Source organism: Cucumis sativus, chromosome 4, assembly GCF_000004075.3.
Source record: "Cucumis sativus cultivar 9930 chromosome 4, Cucumber_9930_V3, whole genome shotgun sequence".
Lineage (NCBI taxonomy): Eukaryota > Viridiplantae > Streptophyta > Magnoliopsida > Cucurbitales > Cucurbitaceae > Cucumis > Cucumis sativus.
The window spans coordinates 3,258,636-3,281,368 of NC_026658.2; the positions used below are offsets into that span (position 1 = coordinate 3,258,636).

At 36.5% G+C, this 22,733-nt stretch overlaps 2 protein-coding genes across 2 annotated transcripts; one reads left to right on the plus strand and one right to left on the minus strand.

Annotated features, from left to right (window-relative positions):
* Nucleotides 1-1,412: 1,412 nt before the first annotated feature.
* LOC116403185 (anthocyanidin 3-O-glucosyltransferase 5-like) lies at nucleotides 1,413-3,644 on the plus strand. Its single transcript, XM_031883730.1, has 2 exons — nucleotides 1,413-2,187; nucleotides 2,950-3,644. Exons 1-2 carry the CDS (start codon nucleotides 1,579-1,581, stop codon nucleotides 3,451-3,453), a joined length of 1,113 nt encoding a protein of 370 aa, XP_031739590.1. The 5' UTR covers nucleotides 1,413-1,578; the 3' UTR covers nucleotides 3,454-3,644.
* Nucleotides 3,645-6,768: 3,124 nt separating this feature from the next.
* On the minus strand, nucleotides 6,769-22,522 carry LOC101209397 (vacuolar sorting protein 39). Its single transcript, XM_004149101.3, is given in 14 exon segments — nucleotides 6,769-7,368; nucleotides 7,957-8,055; nucleotides 8,465-8,533; nucleotides 8,536-8,922; nucleotides 9,085-9,327; nucleotides 9,548-9,769; nucleotides 10,024-10,350; nucleotides 18,110-18,509; nucleotides 19,466-19,578; nucleotides 19,864-19,932; nucleotides 19,934-20,008; nucleotides 20,086-20,217; nucleotides 21,501-21,712; nucleotides 22,005-22,522. Coding segments are annotated over 14 exon segments (2,994 nt in total). The 5' UTR covers nucleotides 22,447-22,522; the 3' UTR covers nucleotides 6,769-7,164.
* Nucleotides 22,523-22,733: the final 211 nt, after the last annotated feature.

Sequence of the window (22,733 nt, forward strand, 5' to 3'; positions counted from 1 at the left end):
TCCACTATTTGACTGACGACTACTAAATTGCCTTTTTTGCTTGTTTAACTTTATCTCCTTTCGCTTCTTTTGTAAGTAAAGATTTGTGGTTAAGATGGATGATACTTTTATGCATGTTTTTCTTTCATCTTTTCACACATTTTCTTTATTTTGTTTTTAAATACTTTATCGATTTTCTTTCAACGTAGAGGAAGTTATTCTTACGACATAAATTTGTTCCTTACTGAAATAAGTGGTAACAAAAAGTTAAATGGCAAAAACCTACCAAAAACACAAAACTCACGTGTGAACTTTGTCTTTGGTTTAAAAGAAACCAATTCCTTTCAAAAGTTTTAACATTATGGAGGCTTTCCATAAATGAATCTAAACTAATATTGGAATATATATAAAAATTAATTAGAATATTGAACTTAGAATTTAAAAAAATGGAAATGGAAATGCAAATTAAACACTCACATTATTCCACAGTTCATTCCCACACACCTTTTATATCTCAAATTGGTATAAAAAAAATGTAGATACGCTTAAAGGAATAAAAGTACTTTTTATAACAAATAATAAAGTTTAGCAATGATTTATATATTATTTATAGTTTTGCCGAGTAAAATACTTTAACTAATTTTCTTTTCAACCATTTCCTATATACGAAATCAAGGTGTAACTTATGATTTAAATAATTTGATGTGATGCATAGAAGCAAATATTGAAATGCCTTTTAAATCTATATCTTGTTGCTTTTAACTTACAAAAAAAAAGATTTTGTTATACTCACACTTGTAGACATAGTTAATAATACATTGTTAATAAACTATGTAGTTTTAATTGATTTTTATTTGCTTTAAATTTTCCTTTTCATTTATTTGTTTTATTGGATTGTCTTGAATTCGTTGGAGGGTGCTTTGAACACAATCCATTAGTCTAAAGAAAATTGGAGTTTAAAACTCTCTAATCTAGTGAGGTTTATACTGTATTATGAAAAAAATATTCTATGTAATAATACTGTTATTATTTTGTTCGACACGTAAATTCGTGTCAATCTTTAATCACTATTAGTCTTTTTGTCATTGCTTAAGAGGCGATTTGGTAACGTGTTTAATTTCGTAACATTTTTTTTGGAATTGCATGAAAGCAATTTTTTTATTCGATTTACCCTCAATCATCTCAACCTACCACATCCAAGGCAATATATATACCACATTCATATACAACAAAGTCACACCCATAACCTCTTGTTTCTAATTATTACTCATTTCTCAGTTCTTCCTCTGTCCATGGAATCCGCAGCTCATGTTGCTCTTATTTCCAGCCCCGGAATGGGCCATCTTTTCCCCGCACTCGAGTTCGCCACGCGCCTCTCCACGCCGCCACCGTCTCACCGTCACTGTTTTCATCGTCCCCTCCCGCTCCTCCTCCGCCGAAAAACAAAGTCATCGCCGCCGCCCAAGCAGCTGGTCTCTTCACCGTTGTCGAACTTCCTCCCGCCGACATGTCTGATGTCACTGAATCCTCCGTTGTCGGCCGCCTCGCCATCACCATGCGCGCCGCCATGTCCCGATACTCCGCTCCGCGGTCTCCGCCATGACCTCCCCTCCCTCCGTCCTCATTGCTGACATCTTCTCCATCGAATCCTTCGCCGTCGCGGACGAGTTCGACATGAAGAAATACGCGTTCGTTGCCTCCAATGCATGGTTCTTAGCCGTCATGGTTTACGCTCAGGTGTGGGACAGGGAGATCGTTGGCCAGTACGTGGACCAGAAAGAACCGCTTCAAATCCCAGGATGCGAATCGGTTCGGCCATGCGATGTTATCGACCCACTTCTGGACCGGACCGAACAGCAATATTTCGAAATCTTGAAATTGGGGATGGGGATAGCATCGAGTGACGGCGTTTTGGTTAACACGTGGGATGAGTTGCAAGATCGCACGCTCGCATCTTTAAACGACCGGAATCTGTTGGGTAAAATCTCACCGCCGGTTTACTCTATTGGACCAATCGTGAGGCAGCCCGGTTCGAAGAAAGGCGGTTCGAGTGAGTTGTTTAATTGGTTGAGTAAGCAACCCAGTGAGTCGGTGATCTACGTGTCGTTTGGGAGCGGTGGAACGCTGTCGTTTGAGCAAATGACAGAAGTGGCTCACGGCTTGGAGATGAGTCGGCAGAGATTTGTTTGGGTGGTACGCGCCCCAAAGGTAAAATGTAATTAAGAAACTAATCATGTTTTATCACGGGGTTTTATTTTTTTAAAAAAATAGTTCTTTATAAAATATCATTTTGAAAGACACATAATAATTTGTTCCATATAAATTGTATTTGGCTAAGCTTTGTTGTTTAAAACAATTTTTTTTAATTAATTATTTTTACAAATTAATTAAAGAAAAATATTTGAATAAAATATATTTTTTTACAGAGAAGAATAATGTGTAAATATTATTATTCTTAAAAAAATACTACTCTTTATAAAAGCAAAATTTATGGAATATCAATTTGTGGTTGAATATTATCTGTCAACTGCACAGATATGGACAAACTCGAAGAAAAGTACTTAGTGTTACATCTATTTTGTGCAACTTATGTAGTTGTTCAAGTAAAATTTATCACGTATCGAACCATTGTTTTGTTTCAAGAAAAGATTTAATAGTTAGTTTGAAAGAAGTGAAAAGGTTGGATCAAAATTCTCGTTTTGTTTTATCTTTCCATGCGGTAAGAAAGTAGGCATACGAATTGGTGTGTGCCTAATTCTTGTTTTGTTTTATCTTTCCATGTGGTAAAAGAGTGGGCATATGAACTGATGCCTATTTTTTATTCTCATTTCCACGTGATGGGTTTGAATTAATTACCCACATACATCATTAAAAAAAAAACTATTTTTGATCATTAGAGTTTATTTAAATAAAATTTAATCTATATACTTTCAAATTAATATATAAATTTAACATTTTGTAATCTTATAGGTAAGATCGGACGGTGCATTTTTTACGACGGGAGACGAGAGTGAGGAGCAATCGTTGGCGAAGTTTTTGCCAGAGGGATTTTTGGAACGCACGAGCGAGGTGGGGTTCGTAGTATCAATGTGGGCGGACCAGACAGCGGTGCTAGGGAGTCCAGCGGTGGGAGGTTTTTTCTCTCACAGCGGATGGAACTCGGCGTTGGAAAGCATTACAAATGGAGTACCAATGGTGGTGTGGCCATTGTATGCAGAGCAACGAATGAATGCCACAATGCTAACTGAGGAGATCGGAGTGGGTGTCCGATCAAAGGAGCTACCAACGAATGCATTGATTGAAAGAGAGGAGATCGCAGCTATGGTAAGGAAGATAATGGTGGAGGAAGATGATGAAGGGAAAGCCATTAGGGCAAAGGCTAAGGAACTTCAAAGGAGTGCTGCGAAAGCGTTGGGAGAAGGTGGTTCATCGCACCACAACTTTGCTCGTGTTGTCAAATTGTTTGGCTGTTAAGTATATATATATATATATATATATATATAATTGTCTCTCGAATTTCACTGTTTGATTGCTAGTAAAAAAGTATATGTGGTTGTCACTAGTGAGAGTAATGTTTTAGAGTGGTTTTTCTTCTAATTGACTCTTTTGGTTTAATAACGTCGGGTAAAATTTCATAATATATAGTTGCGTACTGTTTTTGTATATGTATCACTTTAGATATATTTATATAAATTAATAATTTATTTTTAATTTGATTCTCACTTTAAACAATCTTATTCACTATTTGGAGTATTAACTTCAAAATCGTTTATCACCACACTTACTTAAAAAGATGAATAATAAATTGACATTTTCCTCCCAAATTTTTCCCACTTTCCAAAATGTTAATCTCTCATATTTATATATATATGTATATGTGAAGGTATATATATTTTGTCCATCACTCTCTTTTGACTTTTCTTATAACTTTAATTTTTAATCCTCGAAATTTGAAACTCATTTAAATACAAATATTGATGTAAGTTAGTAATAAATGCAAGAATTGATTTACATGGTATTGGTTTTTTTTTTTTAAAAGGAAAAAAAAAAGTATTGGAAGACATTTCATCTACTTGTTTTCCTCTATTTTTCTCAACCTATTCAGAAACTAGAAAGAATGACATGAGACTTGTTCTTGCAACTTCCCTAATGTTTTTTTTAAAGAACAATTTTGTAATGTTTTTTCTTAAAGAACAACTTCCCTAATATTTAACTTAGTTTTATATCAAACTATGTAAAAATAGGTGTAAATCATTATTAAACAATTCAAATTTATTTCCTAATTGAATAGGTTGAGAAAAATAGAGGAAAAAAAGTGAATGAAATGTCTTCCAAGTTTTTTTTTTTTCTTTTGAAATAAAAAAAAAAAAACCAATCCTATGTAAATTGATTCTTGCATTTATTATTAACGCACATTAATATTTGTATTTAATGAGTTTCAAATTTCGAGATTAAAAATTAAAGTTTTGAAAAAAGTCAAAAGAGAGTGAGATACAGAAAATATGAGAGATTCAACCTTTTGGAAAATGGGAAGAATTTGGGGAGTAAAATGTCAATTTATTATTTATCTTTTTAAGTAATGCATGGTGATAAATGATTTTGAAGTTAATACTGTAAACATTAGCTATAGGTTAGGTTGACAATCAAATTAAGAAAAAATTATTAATTTATAATAATTAAACACTCCTAAAGTCAAGAAAAGACATAATTAAAAAGAAAATAAAATAAAAATCAACTTTCTCCTCTCGACTTGTGCATTCAATTTATACATTAAAGTTTCAATTTCACATTTTAGGTTTGGATAATTGAAAAATACTTTGTTATAATAAAATAAACATTACAATTTTAACTTAAAATTATCATCATTTCAAAGGTTTTAATTTGCACTTGAAGATTAAAAAATAAGTATATCTCGTAAATTATAAAACACAATTAGTGCAGGGTATAGAATTGGCAAGATTTCAAAGAAAAATGACAATAAACTTTCATCTTTTTGTGTTAAAATTTGAAGATTTAGGTAAAGCTTTTGCCTGGTTAATTAAATTATTCATTATTGAAAACGATAAATTATTATGAACCTAAAAAATAAGTTTACGGTTTCATGAATACTTATTTTTATGGTAGGTATTTTTGAGCATCCATAATTACTTTAATTGAAGTGTGGAGATAGAATGTATTTTCTCACACACTCACTTTAAATTGAAAGGATCCATTTTTAATTAAGATTTAGGTGAAAATGGGGTAAAGAATTATTGGCATATTTTTCCCTATTGGAAGTAGCAGCAATTATATTCTTTTATTTGGGAAATGAAGAAAATACACCAACTTGGTGACTCTCCACCATTGTTCACTAGCAAGATGTAAAGAAATTGCAAAGGTTTCAAACTCAGTTGATGAATTTTTTTTTTTGTTCTTTCGCTAAATGCATGGTTTATTTGCTACGTGTTTCATTGTCTAATTTTGCTTTTTTTAAGTTCAACAGTAAGAATGAGATAATTTAAACTTTTAACCTTTTTATTAAAGGAATATTCGTCCTTCACCTGTTGAGCTACTTTATGATGTTAATGAGACCAAAAAAGAAATTCTCAATTTTCTCATTTAAAAGAATTTAAAAAGAACTACATGTTAGATAAGATTGAGTTAAGTTTATTTTGACAATCATTTAGAACAAAATTTAAAGATGAATGGAGCAAATTAAATTACACTACTTTTAGTCTTTGGGGTTTGAAGATTGATATTGATTTGGTCTCATTTCAAATGTGACATTTTAGTCTTTGAGATTTGTCAAATCATTCTAAATGGTATCTGTGTTAAATTGATCGTTAAAAAGTAAGATGACAATAATCAGTTTGGTAAAATTAAATGAATTCAAAATATTTATTAACTTCTATATTGAGTAATATTTTCTTCAACTTCTCTCTACCTCCTCCTATCATTTAGAACGATTTTGCAAATCTAAAAAACTAAAGTGTCATTATCAAAACTTCAGATACCAAATAAACATCAACTTCAACATTAAACATCCTATTAACTAGCCGCGTTGATTTGGTAATAAGATAATAAGGAATAGAAAAAAATTAATGGCTTGGATCGTGTATCAACAATCAATCCCCGGTCGAGGTAGAGGATAAGGTTTCATGGGAACAATTATTTATTTCTATTTCAGCTGAAAAGTAAAAGATATTATGTATTTAAATTCTTTTAGAATAATGAAATACTCTGCTTTGAAGCAGGTTACTTTCTCATTCTTAATTTTTCCCATGTCTGCTTATCAACAAACTAGTATTAGCCTCTACTTAATTTTTTTCTTAAAAAAATAAAATAAAAATTAAAAATGATAAACTTTTTAAGATTTATGAAAAAAGATTAACAAAAATTGTAAAAAAGATAACACATTTGACAATAATTACCATTTTTATAAAATGGTCTCTATAGAGATTCTCAAATGATTAAATTTAGATTTTAAGTTAAACCAGTATAATTCAACTTGCATAGTACTCTAAACTTCAAATCCATAAATTCGATTTCACCACCCTACATACTGTAATAAAAATATAAAAAGAAAAAACGAAACAAAATTTAAGATTTATCAAGAAATTAAGCTCAAAGTTGATTGAAAGTATACATAAAAATTCAAAAAATGAAAAAGTACAAAACTAAAATGAAACCCAAAGCATGAAGAGCTACATAATCTTTCCTTTTGATTTTATTCAGAATTTTATAAATGCTATTCTTTTATTAATAACTTTTGTTTCCATTTTGCCTTTTCCAAAGAAGGAAAAAACAGCAAAGAAAGAATTACTTGATTTTATCACATTATCAATGAGGATCCTTTTGCTTTTTCATTCATGCTGAACTTGCAATATTTCACAAAGCAAAGTAGATATACATATAAAAGGTAGTAATCATAACCCTCATATAGATACAAACCTCACATATTTCACCCAATTGCAAAACAAAAAATTATATTAAATAAATACACCCAAAAAGCCAATCCAATGAATGACAAAAAAAAAGAAAAAAAAGCAACCCCTCCAGGCCAGTTTTCCATGTATTCCTCATCCTTGTCATGAAAAAGACAGACTTCCCTTGACACACCTGAGTTTGTTAGTTTTCTTTTTCCCTGTTAAAGCCTTTCATTTTTGTGTTTGAAACCTAAAAATGGAGAAACCATCACCTTGATTATTATGTACGCCTTCTTATGGGTGAATCCTTAGACACAGCCTTCATGTTCTGTGAGTCTCTAAAGCATACAAAGTGCACAAGTGTTTTCCCATTCGGATAGACCGCGAAAACGCTCGTCCCTATTTTCTTCTTACAGAGAGAGCACATGCTATCACTGGTTATTTTTATAGCAGGTTTCCTTTGGCTATAGAGTTCGTCTCTCACCTGTTCCACATCAAAATAATCTTAGTATGTGAGATGATATCGTGGTTTCACATGAGACATTGTTATAATGAAGCTCAAATAGCGTAAGGATGAAGGGAATTCAGCAGACGAGTTATGGGTTGTGAGGAAGAATCTTGATTTAGGTTGGCTGATGCTGACAATAACTTCGTGTCACTTAGTTGTGGATGTAGTGTAAATGTGCAGCAGTCGAGACGTATGGGGATGATCATTGGGCTCATGTTTCAGGTAGTATGAAATTCGCTAGTGAAGGTGATTTTTCTTTTTTCTTTTTTCTCTCTCTAAAACGGAAGGTGTCGACCAAGTATCAAAATGGTAATAGATCACCATTTGAATGTCAATTGGAAGTTGAGGCTAATATCTTCCCAACTTCAAAATAAAAGCATATACCATGTTACAATAAGGTTGCGATCAAATCCAATGGATTACCATATGATTTGAAGGGTAGTAAGTCAATCAAATAATGCAAGGACATAAAAATGATGACATCAAGATATCCAATCTGGAAAAAAAATTTGATTTGCAATGGAATCACTCATAAACTTATTTTGATTTTTGTTCAGTGCATACCTGTAAGTTTTCACTTTGTCGCAAACTCTTTATCACTGAAGAATTCCTGTACGCCTCACTGGATTTCCTTAAAAGTGGTCCAATAAATTGTAGCAAGTTCTGCATTTTAGGATTAAAGAAGACGCTAATAATGATGAAACTAGAAAGAGACTTAGAAGCATAACTATCTGTAAAAGATATATATATGCATATAATAAGTTTAAGGAGAGAATTTGGTCTCTTAGATCTTCTTTTAGTTTTAATCAATTACATTCTTACTATTTAATTAATTCAAATTATTCAAAATCTGTATGAAGTTTAGAAAAAAATATTAACAATCTACATCTATAGTCTATAGTCTAGATATTAAAGAAGGCTTAAATGGTTCGATTTAAATCAGAGACAGTAACATCCAGAAGTAATTTGAGACAAGATTAGATAATTTAGGAGTGCACGCATAAGCATGGGGTGAGTTCTAGTGTTTTCTATTCAATCTTTATTTTAAGATGTCTAATGAAAGAACGATTACCTGTAACTTTGTTTCCTTGGGTAAAAGTTTGAGTGCCTGTGCTCCATTAATTCTGTCCCACCTTTGGCTCACAACAGGTTCAGAGCTTCATCAAGCATAATTGAAGAGCTTCCTTCTTCGCCAGGTTCATCAGTGTCGCCATCACTCCTGCTACTGTCAGTGTTACTAAGACTAACTTTCATGTCTTCTGCACCTTCTATTGCAGCAATTTTCTTAGCTGCACGACGACTCCTTTAACCTTGAATGACGGACCTAACCCAAGTTTTGGAGTCCCCATATTTTGAGGAGATGTTAAGTTAGTAATTCTCTTCTCAAAATTTTTTGTTGTTTCTGCGGGGATTGAGGTATATTTGTAAAAGAGTCAGGTATATATTGCCAGAAGATTTTGTTGGTTGCTGGTTAGCTAAAGATTCATAAACCCGGTCACAGTAGGATAGTGCCAACTCAGGAACATGGATCTAGAAAAAATGAAGAAAAATACTTCATTGTTTTGAATTAGTATAAAATATACTGCAAATAACAGAATTACAGGGAAAAAATGGAAGCTAGTCGCAACTGTTGTTAACTGAAATGAAGAGAAGGTTGACGGTGCAAATCTAGTTCAAACAGTCAAAGGTTACCTTATGAACATAGAGAGATAAGGCAAGCTCATGCTGGTTCATCTTCCCCAATAAAATTGCTCGTTCTTCAGATAATGCATCCGAGGGCAGGCGTTTTAATAGAACTTCCGGCTGATACCCTGAGATTGACTCTAAAGCAGACAACAACTTCTTTCTCGTGGAGGAGTAAATTTTTTCATCCCATTTGTTTTGAGCATTTAAATCAGCATACCACTCAAGAACTTCCGAAAGATATATTTGAAGCTGCAAGTAGTTTTATCAATCAGTACCATTTGTAATTAATTAAAGGACACCATGATCAGTCCAAATCAACAGTAAGTACAAAAAATCAGCTAGTGTAGTTTGCACATACTATTGTGTTAATTCTTATGTCATGAAAAGAAGTAAATGTCATGTAAAAGGACATAAAATAGAGCCATATCAAACTCAGCAAAGCAGGTTCTATGCCTCTGTATGCATTTACCATTTCATTTTGGAGATTTCCAGAAATTGAACTCTCGTTCATTGCAAGCATAAGCTCCAAATATGTTGCCTGCAAGTTTGGAGCATGTTGCTTCAAATAGGAATTAACCAAGTCTGCAGGAATATTCCCCGAAAGAAAGAGATCAATAGTTTGCGTGGGGCAGCTTTCAAGAACGGTCATCGAGAATTCCAGAACCAGCATGGGATCAGTTCCACAAAGAGGCTGTATGAAAAATTGTGTCAAAACTATAGAATAGTTAAACTGTTGAGCTTCTGAGATCAAAACAAGACAGGAATATTCTCCTCTTGGCTTGTGCTTTGTTAACAAATAAAATTGATTAAATCTTATCATGCTATATCCTATCATGAAAACATTTAAAACATCTACAATCTAAATCCAGCCATTACAGTTATCATGCAGTGAACACAAAAAAAATCCATCAAAAGTATCTTCTTCAAGTGGTTGTGAAAACTTACCTTAAGATAGTCAATGATCATTTCAGGTTTAAACTTTTGGAGTTCAGTTTGAGACTCGTTGACTTTTGACTCTTCTACTAATTGATGCAAAAGTTTTAAAGCTTCACGATGCATAGAATTGCACCTATACAACTCTAACAGAGCCGAATAATGTTTATTTTTCTGAAGGATCTCTTCACATATTTTTACGTCACAATAATTCAGGCCTTTCAATAATTCCAAAGCCGCAAATGATTGTCCAGTAAAAAGCAGAGCTTGAAGTAATGCTGTATCCAGTATAGCTGCCATCTCCCTAGCACCAGAGCTGATGGGAATATTTCCTCGTCCCTGTAGACAAAAGATAATTTATGATCAATTGATAAAAAAATTAGAGAAATCAGTATGGATTTTATTAAACATGTCAATCACTACAGACAAAGATGTACTCATTCCTTCCAAGTTACCCCAACCCATCGTGAGTAATATTTTGGGGGAATTGTGCCGATGATCCCCTTTTCACATGTTCTACTGCCAAGAAAGTTGGAACCCTATCGTGGAGTTTGGGTCTTGTACAACTTGGAAACTGAATTTGAATGATTACCAGCATGGCAGAGTGCGACCCCCATCTTAAGGTCAAATTTCTATCAGAAACCTCTACCCTGAATGTTTCCTTCTCTAACTTCTCTGAGCTCTTTGATCAAACTGGATCTAAAAAAAAATTCGTGGAAAATTGTAGGTGCAGTCAACAACAGATGGAACTTAGGCTTTAGGAGGCATCTTGTCTTACGTAAGAGATTATTAATTTTTCTGGCAGTTGGTAAATGCAGGAGATTCATATTCAAAATTCGTTTTCAAGCATTTCTAACCTTCTAGGACAACCAACAAATCCATCCTACCGACATTTTCTAGCAAATTTATTTGTCCAATTTTATTTGATGTACTGAAAGGGACTCTAGTTAGGTGATTTGCAGGGTGAATGTTCTCAAAAAGGGTGAAAACTTAATTAATGGACTCTCTCTCCAAGATGGCAGCACTGCAATTTCAATGAAGAAACTGCAATATAACAAGTATTCGAGGTACTAGCACCAACCCTCATGAGATCTCTGTTAGGATACTAACAATAATTTAGACTGAAAGGACTGTATAAATGGCTTAAACAGAGGCGGTACTCTGGTTTACTTTATTTATATATAAAGCCAAATGATCCAGATTCACAAGATGAAAAGAAATAACAAGAAACAACAAGGAAAAATGCAGAAAAGATCATACCAGCCTCTTGGTTTTAAGAGACCCTGGTGGCTGCTGTAGCCCTACCTCCTAAAAGTTAAAAATACCCTAGCTACTCCAACCTAATAATCCTATTTATAGACTCACATATTCCTCAGCCCAGTGGGCCCTACCACTCAGAACGTCCTTCCAATCATTTCTCCATAATAATTCCCTGTGCAGTTACTTTTCTACCCTTCCTCCTATAAGTATGGATAATTGGGGGTCTTACAATACCCCTCGGTTCCAAGTTCACCTTGTCCTCAAGGTGGAAGGTGGGAAACTGTTGATTCATTTGGTACACTGCTTCCCAGGTAGCCTCGTTCTCCGGTAGTTCTTTCCATTTCACCAACCACTCGTTGGCCCCCAAGTCCTTATTCCATCGAATGCCCAGTACGGTTTCTGGTTGTAGCTGTAGTTCAAACTCTTCCGTTAGTACTGGTTGTTGGATTTGTACTACATGTGTTTTTCCCAATTTCAGTTTCAGTTGGGAAATATGGAAGACGTCATGAATGGAAGCTTCGGGCGGTAACTGCAGCCTATACGCCACTTCTCCAATTTCTTCAATTATGCGGTAAGGTCCATAGAATTTAGGGGCCAACTTCTCCGACCTCTTTCGTGCTAGAGAATGTTGCCTATAGGGTCGAAGCTTGAGATATACCTCATCTCCCACCTTGAACTTAAGTTCCCTCCTCTTAGAGTCTGCCATTTTCTTCATTCGGTTCTGCGCCACGTTCAGGTTCTCCTTTAGAGCAATCAGTGCTAAATCCCTCTCTTTCAGCATTAGTTCCACCTCATTGTGAGGAGTCTTGTGATTGCCGTATGATAGCAGCGGAGGAGGTGATCGTCCATATACAATCTGGAAGGGATTTGATCTTGAGGAGGCATGGAAAGTTGTATTATACCATAGTTCTGCCCAGGGAATGAACTTATTCCACTTTGTCGGCTGCTCATTACAAAAACACCTCAGATAAGTTTCTACACAACGGTTTACTCTTTCAGTTTGTCCGTCCGTTTGAGGGTGGAATGCCGTACTTCTTTTTAGAAGGGTTCCCATGCTAGCAAATATTTCTTTCCAAAAGTTGCTTATGAAAATTTTATCCCTATCGGAAATGATTGACTTAGGTATTCCATGTCTACTCACTACCCGGTCAATAAACACTTCAGCCACTTGCCTTGCATTGAAAGGATGCCTCATGGTGATAAAATAGGAGTATTTGCTCAGCCTGTCCACAATTACCATTATTACATTCATACCTCCTGCTTTAGGTAGCCCTTCAATGAAGTCCATGGACCAGTCTTCCAAGATTCTTTCTGGAATTGGAATTGGCTGCAGAACTCCAGCTGGTTTAGTTGCTTCCAACTTATTTCTCTGGCAAACCTCGCATTCTTGCACATATTTTTTTACATCCGCCTTCATACCCTTCCAATACAATTCCCCACACATCCTTTTATACGTCCTTAAGAACCCGGAATGGCCTCCCAAAATGGAGTCATGAAATGTATGTAGTAAGGTGGGGATCAGAGTGGATTCTTTTGACAACACAATCCGCTTCTTATACCATAGGTTTCCATTCACCCATTGGAATTTACTAGGCTCATCAGGATTCTGTTTTAATTCTTCAATGATTGCCTTAAGCTCTTCATCTAACTCAACCTCTTTCTCTACCACCTCCATGTTGACAATACCCGTGGTGGACATATTCTTCATTTCCACTGGTTGTTCTATTCGGGAGAGGGCATCGGCTGCTTTGTTTTGTAGTCCGGGTTGGTAAAGTATTTCGAAGTCATACCCGAGGAGTTTAGTCAGCCACTTCTGGAATTGGGGTTGCACTTCCCTTTGCTCTAAAAGGAACTTGAGGGCCCTCTGATCTGAGATGATTGTAAACTTCCTTCCCAAGAGGTAATGTCTCCACTTCTGTACTGACAGAACCACAGCCATCAATTCCCTCTCATATATGGACTTGGTTTTTGCTCGGTTTGATAGTTTTTGACTGAAAAAAGCTATGGGATGGCCATTTTGAGATAGAACTGCCCCTAAAGCAATCCCCGACGCATCTGTTTCAATGATGAAAGGCAGGTTCCAATCCGGTAGAGCTAGTACGGGTAGGGTTGTCATGGCTAATTTCAGCTTATCAAACGCCTCTGTTGCTTCTTCCCCCCATAGGAATGAGTTCTTTTGTAATAATTTGGTCAGCGGTTCTGCCATCTCCCCATACCCTTTGACGAATCTTCTGTAGTAACCTGTCAACCCTAAGAACCCCCTCAATCCGGTTACATCTTTGGGTTGGGGCCAATTTACCATGTCCTTGATCTTGTCTCCATCAGCTTCAACCCCTCTACTGGATATTAAATGCCCCAAATACTGAATCTGTGAATGGGCTATTACGCATTTTTTTTTGTTAGCAACTAACTGGTTATCCCGCATTACTGCAAAAACCATGGCCAAATGCTTTTCGTGTTCTGTGAGATTCGTGCTGTATATCAATATATCATCAAAAAATACCAGTACACATCTCCTGAGGAAGGGTTTAAAGACCAGATTCATTAAAGATTGGAAAGTAGCTGGTGCGTTAGTGAGGCCGAACGGCATGACCAGAAACTCGTAGTGTCCTTCATGGGTTCTGAATGCTGTCTTTTCCACATCCTCCTCCTTCATCCGTATCTGATGATATCCAGATTTGAGATCCAGTTTTGAAAAAACAGTGGCCCCATGCAGTTCGTCTAGCAATTCCTCTATCACGGGTATTGGAAATTTATCCGATATGGTTACTTGATTTAATTTTCTGTAATCAACACAGAATCTCCACCCTCCGTCTTTCTTTCTTACCAGCAACACAGGACTCGAGTAAGGGCTGTGACTGGGTCGTATTATCCCAACTTGGAGCATTTCAGATATTAACTTCTCGATTTCTTCTTTTTGTGTGTGGCCATATTTGTAAGGTCTCACATTGATAGGTTTCTGGCCGGTTACCAGCAAAATACGATGGTCACACTCCCTTTTTGGTGGTAATCCCTTCGGTTCTTCGAATAAATCCGTGTACTGCTGGAGTAAGACTTGAATCATTGGAGATTCTTCCTCATCCCCCTTTACTCTCTGTACTTCATCCAATTCCCCATCTTCCTCTGCCTCATAGTTCTGCATTTCGAGTAAGAAGCCTTGGTCGTCCTCTTCCCATGTTTTTTCAATAGTTTTCAGAGAGCACTCTGCCCTAATAAGTGAAGGATCTCCTTTTAAGATAAACTGTTTTTTTCCCATCCGAAATGTCATGGTCAAGGATGGCCAGTGTATCTTCATGGTTCCCGTTGTGTTTAACCATTGCATCCCTAGAATCACATCTACACTCCCCAGTTCAATTGCTAAAAAATCAGCCACGATTGTGATCTCTTTAAGTTTTAGTTCTAACCTGTTACACACGCCTCTTCCTTGGCATCTTGTACCATCTCCGATAGTGACTCCAAACGGAGTATGATTCTCTAACTCCAGTCCCACTTCCTCCACAATTTTGTTGTGTATGAAATTGTGGGTGGCCCCACTGTCAATCAGTATCAATACTTCTTTCCCTTTAATTTCGCCTTTGATCTTCATCGTTCCTTTACTTGTTAGGCCATGTATTGCCTTTAACTCAATTTCGGTTCCCTCCTCCAGTGTAAGCTGATTCAACTCTAATACTTCTTCATTAGTTTCCTCTGTTCTGTCTTCGTCTTCCAGACTTTCTTCTTCATTCATGATAAACAGCATCAGCTCTCTTTTGTCCTTCATTTTGCATCGATGTCCAGGGGAGTACCTTTCATTGCATTTAAAACACAGACCCTTGTCAAGTCGTGCTCTGAATTCCGCATCCGATAAGCGTTTCACTGGTGGTTCACTCTTCTGGTAGTTGCCTTTAATGGGAATTGTCACCTGTTTCAAAGGAAACTCTGTTTTCCTGGTGATTCCCTTCTCCCCACCTTCTGGACCCTTGTTCGTGCTTCCTTCGCCTTTTTTGTAATTCCGTCCTCCCCCTTCTGCCTTGGACCATTGCAGGGCTAAATTTCTGTCGTTGACCAGCTGTGCCTCTCTCATACACTCCTCCAATGTTAGTGGATTGCGGCTCACGACTTCAGCTTGCAGGTTCGGCTCTAGCCCAGTCAGGAATGCATCCCTTAACACACTCTCTGTCATGTGGGGCAGGGGTGCTGAATAATTAACAAATTTCTTTACATAATCATTGTAGGAACCGTCTTGTTCAATCCTGATCAGTCTCGCCACTAAACTCTTCTGCCCTGTGTCTTTAAAAAAATCAAACATCCTTTCTTTTAGATCCTCCCACGACTCCACCTTCCTCCGATTGTGTGACCATCTGTACCAGTCTACCTCATCTTGTCCAAAGCTGACTACTGCTACCTTGACCTTTTCGGTCTCGGGTAGATTATTGATCTCAAAAAAATGCTCTGCCCTGTAAACCCAAGATTCCGGGTTTTCTCCCAAGAACATTGGCATCTCTAATTTCTTATATTTACTACGGTCACCCATGGTCAAGTTCCCTTCGTTATGAACATCGGTTTCCTCAGCTTTTCCCTTCAGTTTCATTACTGAACCGTCGGAGGTCCCAGATTCCTCCCTTCTTTTGTAGCTATGGTTCTCTCTTAGATCCTCAGCCATTCGTTCCATTGCTTTTTTCATTTCTAACAGCATCTCTTTCAGACCCATTATTTCCTTCTCAGTTCCATCCACTCTGTCTTCTATTTGTCTCTGCGCCATTAGTCTAGTAACCACCCCCAGTTTTTTCGGGCTCTGATACCAATTGTTAGGATACTAACAATAATTTAGACTGAAAGGACTGTATAAATGGCTTAAACAGAGGCGGTACTCTGGTTTACTTTATTTATATATAAAGCCAAATGATCCAGATTCACAAGATGAAAAGAAATAACAAGAAACAACAAGGAAAAATGCAGAAAAGATCATACCAGCCTCTTGGTTTTAAGAGACCCTGGTGGCTGCTGTAGCCCTACCTCCTAAAAGTTAAAAATACCCTAGCTACTCCAACCTAATAATCCTATTTATAGACTCACATATTCCTCAGCCCAGTGGGCCCTACCACTCAGAACGTCCTTCCAATCATTTCTCCATAATAATTCCCTGTGCAGTTACTTTTCTACCCTTCCTCCTATAAGTATGGATAATTGGGGGTCTTACAATCTCACCCAATCCTATTTCACTCACCAGATCCCCAAGTTCATCCCTACCCAGTCTTTCAATTTATAGCCACTCCTACTAATTACTTCCCAAACTAATTACTAATATACCTATATAATATCCCTAATTTCATTCCTAACATTATCGACCCCTGACAAACATATATCGTCCTCAAGGTGTGGGTTGTCTAGAAACCATTGAATTGCAAGCACTAAACAAAATACTCACTCCCAAATCCAATTTGAACATTAAAATACCAGCAAACCCGCTACTAAAAAATATCCAGCCCTTGTTCTTTTCCACTGGGCCAAGCCCACATTCTTGCAATCCCAGCTTAAGTGATGGCACACCCATTTGCCCTAAATGTTTTCCCCTTTTCGACTACATCTTCCTCGTTTGATTTCCTCTTCCACCACCAAGATTCCTTTGGCCTTTGACATCAACAATCTTGTAACAACCATTGACCTCAACCTCAGTCACTAACTCAATATTCTCCGCACAATTTTGTCTTCCTTTCAGTGTTTGATTTAAATCCTTGATCTCCCTCTATACCTCCAACAAATTCTTAACCACATGATTGAGCATATCTCGATCCAAATCCATAGCCAGAATGGATGCTCTCAAGATAAACATGCTCCAATGCCAATTTGTTAGGTATCCAAATACAGAAAATACACAATAACATTAAGAAACTACAATAAAGTAATTTGAGTTACTTGAACCCTCCCTCTTGAGATCTCCCCCAAGCTCTAATTCAATCATCAAATACCTAAGTTTATCCCCACCCACTCTCTCTACTGATAACCAACTCTCTCTAATCATAACCGATCTCCTTGACAACTTTCCTAACTAATTACTAATCCTTAATTGCATTCCTAACACCTAGGGATGAGGTCCACCCCCGGGATTGGGATACTCTCCTATAATCTAGTCTAACATTGCGAAAACTACTTTATGGAATTATTTCCTCAATGAGTCTTGCGAATCCAAGCATCTTTTCATAATTTCCTAAGCCCACGATTCCTCCCTCAAGGGAAAATGGTGTTCTCTACCAAAAAATTCGAATTTATTTTGTAAATACGTATGCTCTACAAAAGCTAACATAGTAATTTCAAGGAATCTCTTTCCCATTCATACTTGTGCAGTTAACACAAAATAACTGTAGTTTAACTCAAGCTTGGGAGCAGCCACCCTGGTATACTCTTACTCCCTTCAATGGAGTCAAATACATGATAATTCTGTAGGTGTATAAAGGTTCCTTAAAATAAACAGAGTAATCTTACAATGAAGTAAAAAACTTAACTAAGCTATAAATAACAACACACACTAATATACATGCAATATCGATATTATATTCATACAAGTTTTACTCATGATGATTTTATCTAAATCACCAGTTTATAGGGCCAACATACTTTGTTTCTCTCAACATCCATCATAGTCAAAGATAATGACATAAATATAAAATCCAAACATTTGAAATTATCTAATATTCAAAAGAACGTCGACCACTTTCCAGGAGTAAGAAAATGGAATCCTTCACGATCAAAACTCATACAAGAACATGGTGTCACTGTCCGAAAAATAGATAAATAAAGAGACTACAATACTACATGAGAGAGGCAAAGAAGCAAAGAAACAAAAATTTCGGGACTTTACCTTGTAAGATTTCTTAAACCGGTCTCCAACAGCATCTAAAACTACCTCTTCTGTCCCTTCAGCAGTGGCCTTTTCAATAATGTTGTGCCTTTTCTTCTGCAAAAACTTGATTAGAGCCATGAGAGTATTATGGTTCATTTTTTTTGACTCCAGTGATGTGTTCTCATCAGATTCCAGCTGGTGTAGAGGCGACTCCATGTCATCTGAAAAACCTGAAGAAGCTCTTGAAAGATGAGGATCATCCAAATCCACCAATTTCTCTGTTTCAGTAACCAAAGTTGTCTTTGGAAGGACAATTGAAGGATAAATGGGAAGCACGTAGGTTATATCCACTTGAGATGCCAAAAAATGTTCCATTGCCTCCTCATAGCTCCCATTATCAAAAAGATAATGAGCATATCTGAAATATAAAGACAAAACATATTTTGAAATAGTTTCTAACAGAAGTTGTTGAAAAGAACATAAAGGTCTTGCAAAATTCTCCTAGAAGTACTTAAATATTAACTGTGATCAGCCAGTGCAATATGTTCCAAAGATCTTCACTGTGAGCAAATGCAGGGAGGAGGATGGCTGCAGGCTGCTGCAGGTTTGAATGACAAAGGAAGATGATTTATGATCTTCACCCTAACCACAAAAGAAGAATTGGAAGATGGAGTTCACAAGGGGTCCAGCATCTTCTTCTACCAATAGTAAGGTATCCACACCTAACTGCCACAACAATGTCTCTTGAAGTTGAAGGTAATTGACTGAGGCTAGTTGGAAAGTTGGAAACAAGAAAACCCTAAACAGACTAAATTCTCTTGAAGTTGAAGCTACTTGCCCAGGAAACTTGTGAGATATTTAATCCTATATAAACGGCACCATGGCTTGAAGCCTTGAATGTACTCTCTAAACCCTATTTTTATTTATATTGATCCTTGATGACCGTTAGGTCAATCCGTGACAATTCAAAATTCCCCTGAACTATAGCAGTAATGGGTGTACTTCGAGAAATTTGGTTAGGTCGAAATCAGAGAAGTTTTAATGTTAAATATAGAGAATTCAGAATTGCGATTGAGAGAACATTGCAGAAACTTGCATACTCTGTCTATAAGTGGTGACTGTGATTCTTTGTTGATTTCGGTTTGTATCAATTTGAGCTCCTATAAGCTCGTGGAAAAAAAAAGTGGACTTTTTGGGGAGATAAAACTAGGCTGTTTCTACTTTTCATACCTGGACTAAATTATATGACTTCCTATTTCTTTTTAATAATTAAATGGATACTAAGTAATGATTAACAAACAATGCTTTCACTGCAAAATTGGAAAGAAGAAAAACCACAGCCACATGAGTAGGTTTCATGGTATGAAAACCCACCTGATATGGATTGAACTCTCCTTTGCAGATCGAAGGCTTGAATCTTCAGGTGGAAGCAACTTGCACAGAGCCAACGCTTCCTCAAAGTTACCAGATGCTGTTAATTGAACTATCTGCAACCCGAAAAAGGTTTCTTACATGTATGTGACATTGTAGTATGTTTGTGCTGTTTCAAGATTTTGGACCATATAACCAAAGAATCCTTCAAATTTATTTAATAACACATGATAGATGGAATTGGAAGTACCAAAAATACTGAAACTACTACATTCGTACTCAAATCATAAAACAATCTAATTTTGTAAATATTTCCCTTTTGACAATCAACAATGTGAACTAAGACAACCCAAACTACAACCACCCACAATTAACACTCTTGTAAATGGGCTGAAAATCACCTGTGCACCAAGAGGAACAGGAAAGAGGCCATAAGCAGAATTGTCTAATCCAACAACCAGAGCATGCTTTACTGTCAATAAGATGCCGGCCATTTCGAAGGACAATGGTTTGTATCAATGCATATGGAGACCGGAGAGACCGAATCTGCAAATTTAAATGATGGAAGTATGTGTATTTCAACGATGAATTGTTTTAAATTGCTTACAATGGATCGAGAATACCTCAACATATCTTGGCAACAAAGCAACTGCATAAGGATTTTGTATGACAACGACAGAAGGAGCCTCCGACCAACAAATCCGGCCTTCTTGAAGCAGTTTCCCATTTTGGTCCACGAAAACACCAATGTTATCCTAAAAGTGAGACATAAGGTGTCCATTACTGATACATCAAAGAGAATGAGTACTACTGGTATTCAATATTGTTTTGTCGTTGGAAAGAAAGAAATAGTAGGGTGTTTGAATACAAGTGCTCCTTTTTCAATCCTGTTTTTGGTGCAACACCTCTTGGTGATGAGAAAATTACACAGTAGTTTTTTGTCATTATAAAATTTTGATGATTATTAACCATTGGAAGGCTCTCCTTGTCTAACTCTTTGGAAGGGGTAATCTCAACCCCTTGCCCCTAGGTTTTTCGTTGTTGGTGCTTTTGATGAATGTAAACACCATTGTTTCTTATCCCAAAAACATTAATGATAATAAAGCAAAAATTTGTCATACTATGTTGCCTGTTGTTTTTGTTTCCAAAATGTAGCATAAACAAATTTTGGAAAATGAGCCAACTGCCAGTCTAGAATTAAGATACCAGCAAACAAGTCCAGCTGTCTACTACATAAAGTGCCTAGTCATGCATGAATAATCTCATATACAACTATCATTTGGTACAGCGCTGTAGTATACCTATTATGACATCCAAATTCTAAAACTTTCACTAATCTCCACTATCTCTCATTCTATGGTTTAAACGCTGACTTATTGTAGGAGTTTTCTGTAATCTTACTTGATTTGGGTTGAGCCTCCTCACCCCTTTGCAATTTCATATGTTCGGTGAAATCCCTTTACTACAAAAGAATGTACTTTTGGCCCATATCAGTTCCATTCACAAATGCACCTCCACTGACGCTTATACAGTCATTATGACATTACACATAATTTTTTATCGTCTCCTCTTCTCTTCCACATGTTAGCAAAGCTCACCCTCGGCATACTAACTAAACCAAGGAGTTCAAAAAATAAAATTTATTTTAGTAAATGCAAACAATGAAGTAACACTACCTACACTTAGTATGTGAGGGGCTGACATGGCAAAATATCGTTAGGGAGTAAGAGAAACCCATAATTCAAGTGATTTTTTAAGTTAAGAGTATCAACTTCACAACCATACTACTAAGAGGGTATGGATGTCCATGTTTCATCACTTTTTCTGTAAGCAAAACAAAAGATAATTTTTCCAAAAAAAGCAACAGCCTAGTGGCGGGGATGGTTCACGTTTCATTCCTTAAAACTGATTCTTTATATTCCATAGTTACCAATGATTTAATTCTATGTTCTACGTTAGAATGAAACTCTTTGTTCTTTTTCAAAGCAAACACCTGAGCAGAATAATGTAAAGAGAAAATTAGATGATGGATACATACCTTTCCAAGAAGAAGTTCTCCAGAAGGTAAGGAGACTACCAAAGGCGGGGCTAGCCTCCCAGAAGGAAATACATCAGTCAATGCGCCACTGGTAGCATTTAATATCACGTATTCTCTTTTAATTCCCAAACATATATTTTCTCCACACCAAGACATTGACTTCACTGTGTCAGGGACGCCAAACTCCTTTACCTCCACGAATCCTCGTCCCCCTACAATGCCAAAAACATCTTAAATTCCTTGCCGCAGATTATAATATATCTCTAAGATGGGTAACATTTATACTAAAATTCTTTGCAAATGTTCCTTCAAATTGCCGAGTGACTGAACAAGATTAAAAGAGCAAGAATTTAGACTCCATAACTAGATACTGATTCAGGTTAAATCTATTCCACGAAATAGAATCCAAGCTAAGCTAAACTATTTCTAAACCAAATCAAATTCAAATTCGAAGTATACGAACTGACTGGGAGAAAAAAAAAATTTGAGTGGATAGATAGTTACCGTCATGTCTGAAAATACAGACCCTCTTTTGCCTAGCGAAGCACAAGAAGCCTCGGCGATCATCCCAGGAATAGGCATTAGCACCCTTGGCCTTGGTAATTACAGCGAGAGTCTCCAAATTGGGAAGTTTGTGAAATGCGATTGATTCAGAGAGAGTCAAAAGGAGCTCCCTCGAATCAATGACCTCCATTGACACCAGAGATCGCCGGGAGAACCCGGACACGTTCTTCTCCAGTACATATTGTTCCTGTTGCAGCTCCGTCGACCTGGAGTGGAAATCAGAGGCGGAAGAGCGGTCGGAAGCGGAGGAATTCGGGGAGTAAATACGAAGGGATCCATCGGAGCAACCAATGAAAAGCTTGGAGCCATAAGATTCAATGGATTCGATTTTGGAAGGATTATCCTTGAGTAGCTCGAAGGAATCGTAAGCACTGTGCACCATTTCGTCTTCTCAATTAGAACATCTTCGATTGTTGAAAGATCAAATACATCTGACTTCATTTTCTATTGCGACAATTGCCCCTTTTCAAATAAAGGAGTTGAACCCTACTCAGTCAGCCTCGTTATTTTAGTTTATATTTTACTTAATTGGTCACTCCTAATCTCATAAAGTTATTACCTATTTGGAGTTGGTTGTTGCTACACTGATGTAAAAGTTGAAGGGAATTTGATCTTTTTTACTCACAAAAAAATGTTTGTTTTTTAAATTCGCTTTTTAAGTTCAACATT

Coding starts and splice junctions, on each gene's coding strand:
- LOC116403185 (XM_031883730.1), top strand. CDS start 1,579: ATGACCTCCCCTCCCTCCGTCCTCATTGCTGACATCTTCTCCATCGAA. Junction 2,188..2,949: donor GGGTGGTACGCGCCCCAAAG/GTAAAATGTAAT, acceptor GTAATCTTATAG/GTAAGATCGGACGGTGCATT.